A 10,568-nucleotide genomic window follows, 5' to 3' on the forward strand; every position below is an offset into this window, starting at 1 on the left:
ACCAGTAACTACAGCTGCCAGATAAATGTAGTGGAGAGAAGAATGATTAAGTCGATGTATGTGAGTGGAGCAGAAATATGAAGTAAAATTAATAGAATAAATAAAAATACATACATGAAGTACTTTAATGAAGTATAATATTTGAGTAAATGTTATATTTTCCACCTGTGTGTAATAAGAAATAATACAATGATGTTATGAACTGATTATTAACCTGCCACAGATATGAAGTGGAAGAATAGTACCTCATTGAATCCTAAATTAAATATTAGGGACTACATTTATATGTTGTTTTTTTTCATTTCTTGTTTTATATCTACTGTAGGCCTAGGCTGAAAAACATGGCTGCATTATGTCACAATTGGGGGCGGGGCCATGCAAATAAAGGATAAGAAGCAGAGGGAGGATGTGAGCGTCGGTCTCTCCCATCACCATCACCACCACCACCATCCTCTGAGGTGTGTCTGCGCCGCTGCAGCTGCAGACAGACGGACTGAAACCGGATCATTCTCTTTGTTCACACGGAACATGGCGTCAAAATGTCCTAAATGCGATAAGACGGTGTATTTCGGTGAGTGCGTCTTTTTCAGCGTCGAGACTATTATCAGAGGCGAAGCTTTGACTGCTGGGTGGAAGTGTCAGCATCTCATGAAAAGATAGTCCGCTATTTTTTTTTTAAATACTCTATGTGTTTTAATGCAATACGTTTGATTCTAGTGCGTGTTTGAAACAGATTAGATTTATTACAGGACATGCAGATACAGAAACGGATGCAGATAGAGTCCATAGAGGATCTGAGATAACGTGCGCCCATTGACAAAAGAAGGGAGTTTCATTTTGTTAAATGGTGTAATAACTATATTGTTTCATAAATTTAATATGCTTACTGTAAACACTTTTAAGAAGCACTGTACATAATATATTATTTGATGATTAAATTCATAACTATCGTATAAATCATCTCTTCTTTTCAAAGGAATGTGCGCACAATCTGTAGTACAGGCGGGGCTTGGTAATATGGAGAACATTTATATGGTGATCAGCAGCCTACATTATATTACTCAAGCACTCAAAATCACACGGTGAAGAGTTAAACTCTTGCTTATAAGATTGAGTTTTATTGATTTCTAGTGTTTCACTGAGTCAAAATCTAATAGGCCTAAAATAAACTGTATTTCAGATTATGTTGCAAAATATGTTGGTGAAACTGAGTCATTATCAGCAATATGGATAAATATATAATGTGACAACCTATTTTAAAAAATCCTGTATTGCCATAAAGCAGTCCTGCTCCTTGATATGCAACATGTCCACATTGGCTTTCCAAAGATATGAAGCTACCATGTTAAAAATTGTATGACAAAATCTCTGACAAAGTAAATAAATGTTTATCATTGAAGGCATAATGTCACATCACCAACCCTATTATTCTCCTTTTAAAGCTGACAAATAAGAAGGACGAGAAGCAGATAAATATTAAAGGTCTAATAAGAGGCCTTGAATCAGATTGCACATAAAGGGTGGATATTACAACGATAAATGTATTTTGTCTAACCTAAAAGTGTAAAGCATGCACATAGATAAGGGGTGGAGATAATGATTATTTTCATTATTGTTTTGTCTATAAAATGTCACAAAATGGTGAAAAATTCACATCCAAATCTCTGAAAGCCTAAAGCTTAGAGCTTTTTTGTCCATCACCATCAATCCAAAACCTCAAGATATTTGGTTTATTATCATAGAAGACTGAGAAAACCAGGGAAAAAAATCTCATTTGAGAAGCTGGCAGGAGGATTAGTGTTACAAGAAAACCTCAATAAACTCGCTGCTGAGTAACTCACACACAGAGTAGTATTACATTACAGTGATGTTCCACCAGGCACATCTAATATCCTGATCTAATAACCCTCCTATCTGAAGTCTGCAGTGCCTCATATGTTTGATTTGATATGAATATGACAGTTTCTTCCAGAAATGTTAAAAAAATGCCTGAGATGGTGAGTCTAAGACTCAAACTGGTAACCACTCTGCTTTGACGCAGCCCAGACTGGGTTATAATTGGTTCATTATCTTTGGATAAGATTACAGGGAGCCATAAACAGTCCTGTTCACTTGTGGTCATCACCCTAAACTGTGTTATCCGAGCACTTATGACAAATGAAATAGTCATGATATAAAAATGTGATATCATGTTGCTTAGAAGTGTCTTTAGTGACCATATATCAGTTTTCAGCTTCTATTCATTTTGGAGCGGCGCCACATTGTAAATAATTGATTGATTGCACATGCATCAAATGGATGGATTTTCTTTTTGTTCTTTCCACCTTCATTTCTCTGGGGAACAGCAGCAAAGCCCCACCCTGCAGGTTCAACCGAACACGCTGTTCTCTCTTTCTTCTTGAAAATATGCAGTGAATTTAAAAGAAAACATGTTTCCTCTGGCCGTGTGAGTTGTTGAAGCTCAGAAAGTTTGATCTATTTTCAGATTTTGAGCTTCAAAGTTGTCAGCAGCCAAAAGAGATACAAGAAAACAAACATACAAACCTACACACACACAGAAGGGGGGAAAGAAGTTGGTAGAAGGACATAAAAGATAGAAGGACCCAAAAGTAAATAAATTGAAACAAGACAAGAAAGAGTATAGTACAGGAGTGAAAAAATGTGTGCTGTTTCATTAGATAAAGAAATGAAGAGGAAGAAAAAGAAAGGAATTTTAATCCCTGCTGAAATGTTGCTCTAGAAACTGCAGACTCAAATACCATTCTTTTAAAAATAACAGTATTTAATGTGATTTGCTCAGTAGATTCTTACAAACCATATCTACTGGCATTATAAGTAACACTAAAACACTACTGTATACACTTGTTACACACACACAATTGTCCTCCACCATCAATGCAAAGTGCTCGCTGTGTGCCAAGGTGACTTTCTGTCACATATCACAGTGACAGGCTGGGCAGTGAGTGTAAACAGGAAGTGTCATGTTGTATCAGGGCCTCAGTGTATCTGCTGGGATATTCTGGGAGGAAGAAAAACAGATAAATCACTGTTAGTGAACCGCTCTCTCCCTCTGCCCATCCTTCTGTCCTTTTCACAACAGTCTCTGTGACTGAAACTGTTCAGTAGCTTGAACAAAGATATTGTTTTAGTGACTGTACAAAAATTATTACGGCGGAAGTCATGAAGGGGAAGGGTTATGTAGTTTTTCTTTACTTTAACTTTTCTTGGAGACCAGGGTGTGCCTTTTATTTTGTCTCACACCAGATTTAAATTTTTCCTCATGATATAGTTAATATTTAATCCCTTAATGCCGATTGTCACAAATTTGCATCACATCGCTTTCCATTTAGATTGCACCCGAGAAAACGGATGTGTTCCCCCAATGCCAGCTTGTGCATATTCGATAGTCAAGGGGTTTAGAAATCTGTTACAAATAATAGCCTTGCATTCAAATGTTTATTTAAGCAAAAGTAGTACTCGTCATGCAGCATGGCCCGTTATATTATAGCATTATAATTGATGCATCTATTCGTGCATCATGTTAATGTTTTAGCTGGTAAAGGTGGACCTGATTTTTACTGTAGCTTGTAAAAGTCTTTTCTTAACCTGTAGATAAAATTAGCTAGTAACATTTCTTTACATTACTGATAACATTGCTAACTTGTTCTACTTATCAGTTAATTGACATGAAACAGGACGGCAGTGGCTTTAACTCTAAACATTATATGATAATTTTGATAATTATCATATAATGTTTCAAGCTGCGAAATTTGAGTAGATGATTAAAGGAGTTGTATCAATGAAACCCTATTTATTATCTTTTTATTTATTTATAGAAATAGGTTTAGGGTGGGGTTAGCGTTTGGCATGTAGCTCTGATAATTGAGGTTAGTGTTAGTAGAGTTAGAGGGATGGAGGAACGTACAGTAGCTTTATAAAAAGTCTGAATTAATTTGACTGAGACAACGAAATGGGAATCTCTGTGTGTCAGTCTGCTCTTCATCCAAATGCAGTGGAAAGAATGTTCTTTAGGTTGATGTGAACTAACAAGTGCCCTTCAAGTGTCTTCTGTCACTTTAAGTGTTGTGTCATGGAACAAACCTCTGCTATAAATCAGTTTTACTTATGTATTGTATCAAGATTGTGTCAAAATGTATTAGCAGTTGTTCTGTACTTCCTCTGAAGGTGTTACTTTCCAAGCTTGTTATGAACCGTTTGAAGGTTCATTTGTGTGGAAATAAAAAGCCACATTTGAGCTTGACCTCCTTTGGATCTGGTGTTAAAAACTGCTTGTTTGAAGACAATGGAAGGCAGCCGTTCACTGCAGAGGCTAAAGGATGCTGCCAAACTTGAAAAGCATTACAAGTCTGAGAAGCTGTCTTATGCCTCTTAACACCTTTTTCCCTGGTTCTCTATTACATATTTTTTTATAGGGATGTTATAATCTTAGCTCTGATTTGATTTCTGGACCATTTCTGTTTATACAACACGTTTCAGTTGTGTTTTGTTTTTTATTGTATCTCTGGATGTGGCTTAGATGATTGGATCTTCATTTTTTCTTTGGTGCATTTATACTCTTGGTGATTTTCTCTATTTATTGGCCTGCCCCATTATCATTGGGTTACCCAGAAGTGAGTACCTGGCCCATTCACCTTAGCTAGATCTATACACCTATTTTGAATGTGTAAATGTCTCATAAACACCATAACATGTTAATAAATATTCCTGATTTCTGTCTCTTTTGCTTTTACAGCGGAGAAGGTGTCGTCTTTAGGGAAAGACTGGCACAAGTTCTGTCTGAAATGTGAGCGCTGCAGCAAGACGTTGAATCCAGGAGGCCATGCTGAGGTAAGAGAAAGTGAACTGGAGGAGGCATGAAAATGAGAGTTTGAGTTGAGAGGGTATCTTTTAAGACGATGCTTTAATCTAGAGAGATTTATGAAGTAACAATAGAACATTTTTAAATTAACATATTGCCACATTTTAATGTCATCATAGTGGCACATGCATGCCATTTTAAGTGCTTTAATCTCACTTTAGAATAAACTTTTTTCAACTTTTGACTGATCATGAAGGAAAGAGACACTGCTGGGACAGATCATGACATCATGATCATGACAGTAGGGGAAGGATCTGCCTGGTGAACTAGACCATATGTCCTAATAACATTTGTGACTAATGATCTAAAGAGTTACTAAATACTAAATACTTGCAGTCACAGGCTGTTTCAAAACCAAAGCCAATGCCTTTGTTAACCTTTGTTAACACAAGAGGACAAAACCTCAACAGGAAGTAGACTACACTGGTTTCTTTAGAGTCAATCGACTGACTTTCTAACCACCAATGACAATGGCAAGTTTGACCACAAGGAAACTGTGTACTTCCTCTTGTGGTTACATTCTCTGTCAAAAGCCAAAAAAGTTAAACTATCTACCTTAGTTTGAGGATGTATTTATCTCAGCAGTAGCAGTTAGTCCCAGAAAAAGCAGTGTCATTTATATCGAAGTTGCCTCAAATTGCTGCCCTGACACATTTTTGGGGGAGTGAAACCTGATCTGAAACTGCCAAAAAAAATCATCCAGTTCAGTTCAAAGATTTGTAGTCGCTGACTGTTTATGCTAAGTGAACACATCACTATTCATGGGTTTGGGCCTGATATTCAGCGCTGATTCTGACTGTCAGTTCAGTAGTATTTACAGCGAATACAAGCTCTGTACATGTGCTTAATAACTTAATAACTTTTCTGTGGCTTTTGCAGTCTTTTACTAAGCATTTAATGACGATGTAACTTACTGTGAATATCAGCTCTCAGTCACCAGTGAGGAGCTCCACTGCTAAAAGCTACTGATTCAGTCAGAGACAATGCTGATTCTGTACAGTCAGTTCAGTATAAAGATTCGTTGTCAAAGATTTGTTCGGATATGTACTGAACTGAACCCTTGTAGCGCAGGCTGTCTAGACAGCTGGACGGATAAAAAACGAAGCTGAATGTTCGGTCAGATGAAAACATGAAGCAGCTCCTTATCGGTCCAGACATGTCTTGATGGCAGACGGCCATTACTGGAGATGAAGCCAGCAAATGTTGCATATTTTAATGTCTGTAAGGGGTCATACATGGAAAGTCAAGCTGATGACATTTTCCTGGACAAGTCATATTAGTCTATTTTTGATTTAAACAAAACAGTTAGCAAAAAAAGAGTGTGGTTTGTCGCAGGCTTTCACAGAGAATAATACAATCAAGTGACAGTTAACAGACTGCAGAATGGACTGATGGTCATAGTTAGCTCTTTTGTCATGTGTTATAAATTGGTGTGAACAGAGAAAATAACAGAGAGCAGACAAGTCTTATAAACCTCTGTGAATAAGTCCTGGTTCATTTGTTATCTGGCATTATGTGAATCCAAACAGACTAAATACAAAAATGTGTTTAACTAAACTTTTCGAGAAACTGGACCTTTAGTCCCACTCTCCCTCCCTCTTGTATTTTGCAGCATGATGGGAAGCCTTACTGCCACAAGCCCTGCTACGCCGCCCTCTTTGGACCAAAAGGTGCTGTTTTTCCTTGGTTACACTTAAAAAGAACACTTGTAACAACTCTACAATGGCCATTTTCTGTGTTGTAAATGCAACGTTTGTGTGTGCTTTAGGCGTGAACATCGGCGGAGCTGGTTCCTACGTGTACGACAATCTGGCCAACGAAGCCCCTGCCGCTGTTTCCATGGAAACAGATGCCAAACCAGAGGAGGAGAAGAAAGCCCACGCACGGGGACCAGTGAAGGGTGAGAAATATGTGGAGCAAAAATAGAAAGTTATAGTCATATGTTGGGAAGATAAATTCCATGTCTGCTAGAATATTATCCTCTCTGGAGGGATTTGGATTATTTTAATCACTTTAGTTGCATAGATGATTAACATACTGAAGATATGGGGAGGGGCAGCTTTTAGAGAAAAAAAAGGAAAATCAAGATGGCAAAAGGAGAAACTCACAGAGGAAGGAAATATATCAAACTGTCAGTAAAATGATGATGTTTGAGTCAAAGTGATCATTTGAAGATGTGTATGTCTAAAGAGAAAAACAGGTAATAGGTAGAGGCGTAACTAAAGAGATGGTGTGTGTTGGAAAATAATTATGTTCACTTATTGCCATATAAAGCTGCTAAATAATCCATCACTCTAAATGTGTTTCTATCAGCTGCAAGCTTCTCATCTTTCTCTGGAGGACCCAACATCTGCCCACGATGCAACAAGACAGTATATTTTGGTGAGCAGATGGATGTCTCGCAGTTTGCATGTATTATAAGAGTGTAGGAATGTGTCTAAGGGGGCTGGTTGCCTTGGTGACTATCTGCATGATGGCGTGTGTGTGTGTGTGTGTGTGTGTGTGTGTGCAGCTGAGAAGGTGTCGTCTCTTGGGAAGAACTGGCACCGGCCCTGTCTGCGCTGTGAGAGGTGCAGTAAGACTCTGGCTCCTGGCAGCCATGCAGAGGTGAGACATGCAGCGACACCACGCTCACAAAGCTGGATGTTAAATTTTTAATCATGTTAAAAAAACAAAAATGTTGCCAAAAGATGGAATAATTTTCTTTCCGTTGCAGCATGATGGACAGCCATACTGCCACAAACCGTGCTACGCTGTGCTGTTTGGGCCCAAAGGTATGAAGTCACTTAGTGCAGCACTGTGGGAGGGTTAGAAAGAAACTGTCCTTTATTCAATTATTGAAAGCCATGTATTGGTTGACTCATACCTGGGTGGGTGAAGAAAAATAACCAGTTTATCAATGGTAGTGGCCTTCAAGTTTCAGATTGCAACTTGGTAAAAAGGTCAAAGGTACATGAAGAGAGGAGGAAACTATTATTATGTCCTTATGTGTTCTCACCATATAATCCTATAGCCATTCTAAATTAACTTAGTCAGTAGCCTTGGGAACCCTAACCCTAACTTAACAATTCTGTATGTAAAACTGAGGCTCTACTTACAAAGGGAACCTCAAGTTTTAGCTCTCAGGATGTTTGCTGCAGCAATCTGCAGGGCCTCGCACTGTCTGTAAACATATATTCATACAAATCGTGCACTTGTCCCTGCGGGAGTATCCATTGCTCTCCGACACTGTAGTTGGCAACTAATTTTCAACAAGCATGCGGGAAGGTTGCTGTAGAAGAAGAAAGCAGGAAATGTCGAACATACAGAGCCTGGGAAGTGTCACAGGAAACAAATTTGTGCCCTCAAATTAGCATTTCATGTGCACAGATTATAATTCATTACTAACTCATGTTCTCAATTTAATATTCTTTTAATAGGCTCTGTCGATATGTAGGTTAACTAGGCTTTCTGTGCACACAGGACTTCTGAACGTAAGACTACAGGTTCACTGAGTCTGAAATGCATTAGAATAATAAATCTCACCCATTATATTTATTATAAATTATTAAATACCTGTAGCCATCACACAGCAGCAGGATCCAAATGAAGAACGGGCTTTTTTCCCTTGTGTGGCACAACAGCGGTAACTTCATTCATTATTGTTATTATTTATCAGCAGCGGTGACTTCATTATATTATTAATTAGGCTCTCATGTGTGTAATCTATGCCAGGGTGCAGCCACCTACTGAGGCCTCTGAGGGGCTTGAACACTGTAATAAACCAGAACAAGGAGCTGAAATGTGAAACATTGCAGGCCGTTATATTTGGAGACATTGACAAACAGGATCATCAAAATGTTTGAGAGTGAACTTCGAATTTCTTTTAACATCTAATTGTCCAGGTTATTATTTCATTATGTAAATCCATTAAGATGTTAATGTAAAGGCTTTAATGTAGTTTTTCCTATGTCTTCCAGCAGCCTTTGCAGGAGACAAATATCAGGAAAGCTTGCTGTTTTGTTTTTTCCAGCAAATCACATAAAAATTATATGCCCACTTAGGTCTATTCTTATATGAAGTCATGTGGATAAATCTACAGAACACGCTGTCGAGCTTTCATGGGCAATATTTCATCCATAGAAAGTAGTTCCAATGAAAACTGCTCACACTGAGGTTTAATAACTGAGACCATGTTTTTCAAAAGACACGTTGCTGATAAGATTTTCCAAATGTATTTGGGTGTTCTGCCCTCAGGCGTAAACACTGGAGGTGTCGGCAGCTACATCTACGACGATCCCGAAGCTGAGGCGGAGCCCTGAGCCCTGATGCTGCCTCCAGATAAAAGAACCACCTCCAGGACCCTCAATGTCTCTTTGATTTGATTTGCCTTCGACGGTCATGGTGACAAACGATATGTACTGCGCTCACAGGGACGGATATTTAGATGTTTATGTTGTATTTGTATATTGTTTATATATATATTTTTTGTACTGAAACAAACCTTTAACACGTCCTCCCATGTGAGTTTCAGATTTGCCTTTAAGTTTCTTGGTTCTCTTTGCCAAATAAGTATCAGCCTATTATGTAGTGGATTAAAGCGCCTGTGTTTTTTTCACTTGTTATTAATAGTTTTTCAGATTTTTGTGCACTTACAAGATGTATTGAGGGAAAAAAAAAGTACCAGCCGACCAATTTATTGTCAGTGTTTCTTGAACAAGTTCATCCTGGTTCTAAAAAAATCCTCGATCTAAATAAGAGGGATGAGGTGTAGACGTATGAGGTACTGTACGCACATTTTAGACGTCCATATTACTGAATGTTTTGAAGGGGAGTTTGGGGTCTGTTAAGAACAAAAAGGTTTCAACTGTGCATCACATTTTCTACAGTAAAACTGTGATACCAAACCTGTGTTCAGTGTCTGTGCATATGTTCCTTATAGTTATTCATTTATTACAAAACAGCAAGGCAAGGCAAGTTTATTTGTATAGCACATTTCAACAACAAGGTAATTCAAAGTGCTTTACATAAAGCAACAGAAATATAAAAAAAGTTTAAAAGCAACACAGGGAAATTGAAAAAATACACATTAAAAAATAATAAAAGTTACAGTGCAGTGTGCAATCAGGGTTAAAAGAGTTAAATGGAAAATAAAAACAGGCTGAGGGGTTGAGCAAATAATTGAGTTACAATTATTTTGAAAAGAGAATAAACAGAGAAGTACTTAAATCTACTCTCTCTAGCTAGTCTGTACTCGGGTCCATAGAAATCTTTGGGTCCACTGAAACTCCAAAAACCTTCGGACACTACAGAGAAACCAGGACATGTCTGTCAGCAGGCCACTTTGATCCAGTTATACTCTGGACCTACCTGCGCGTTTACAGGTGGACAGAGGTTCCTGCAAATCACTCAGGCGCGAGATTTAAGACCACTTCCTTCACTCTGTTCAATCTCACTCTCATTATCTTTTCATCTATTACCTACTCATTTCTCACTCTTTCTCTGTAAATATTTAATTAAAAGCAATGGTAAAAAGCTAAAAACAAAGAAAAAGGACAGTCAAAGTTACAGTGCAGTGTAACTTATTAATCTACTAGTTAAGGCAGTGGTTAAAAAGAAAAATCTTAAATATTTAATTAAAAGCAATGGTAAAAAGCTAAAAACAAAGAAAAAGAAAACAGGACAGTCAAAGTTACAGTGCAGTGTAACT

The 10,568-nt window shown here is 37.9% G+C and overlaps 1 protein-coding gene across 1 annotated transcript; it reads left to right on the forward strand.

The window, feature by feature from the left end:
- Positions 1–415: 415 nt before the first annotated feature.
- On the forward strand, positions 416–9,769 carry crip2l (cysteine-rich protein 2-like). Its single transcript, XM_046060682.1, has 8 exons — positions 416–571; positions 4,754–4,848; positions 6,492–6,549; positions 6,648–6,779; positions 7,193–7,261; positions 7,392–7,486; positions 7,596–7,653; positions 9,116–9,769. Exons 1-8 carry the CDS (start codon positions 529–531, stop codon positions 9,178–9,180), a joined length of 615 nt encoding a protein of 204 aa, XP_045916638.1. The 5' UTR covers positions 416–528; the 3' UTR covers positions 9,181–9,769.
- The last annotated feature ends 799 nt before the right edge of the window (positions 9,770–10,568 follow it).

Source organism: Micropterus dolomieu, linkage group LG10 (genome assembly GCF_021292245.1).
Source record: "Micropterus dolomieu isolate WLL.071019.BEF.003 ecotype Adirondacks linkage group LG10, ASM2129224v1, whole genome shotgun sequence".
NCBI classification, from domain to species: Eukaryota; Metazoa; Chordata; class Actinopteri; order Centrarchiformes; family Centrarchidae; genus Micropterus; species Micropterus dolomieu.

Coding starts and splice junctions, on each gene's coding strand:
- crip2l (XM_046060682.1), top strand. CDS start 529: ATGGCGTCAAAATGTCCTAAATGCGATAAGACGGTGTATTTCG. Junction 6,550..6,647: donor CGCCCTCTTTGGACCAAAAG/GTGCTGTTTTTC, acceptor TGTGTGCTTTAG/GCGTGAACATCGGCGGAGCT. Junction 7,487..7,595: donor CTCCTGGCAGCCATGCAGAG/GTGAGACATGCA, acceptor TTTCCGTTGCAG/CATGATGGACAGCCATACTG.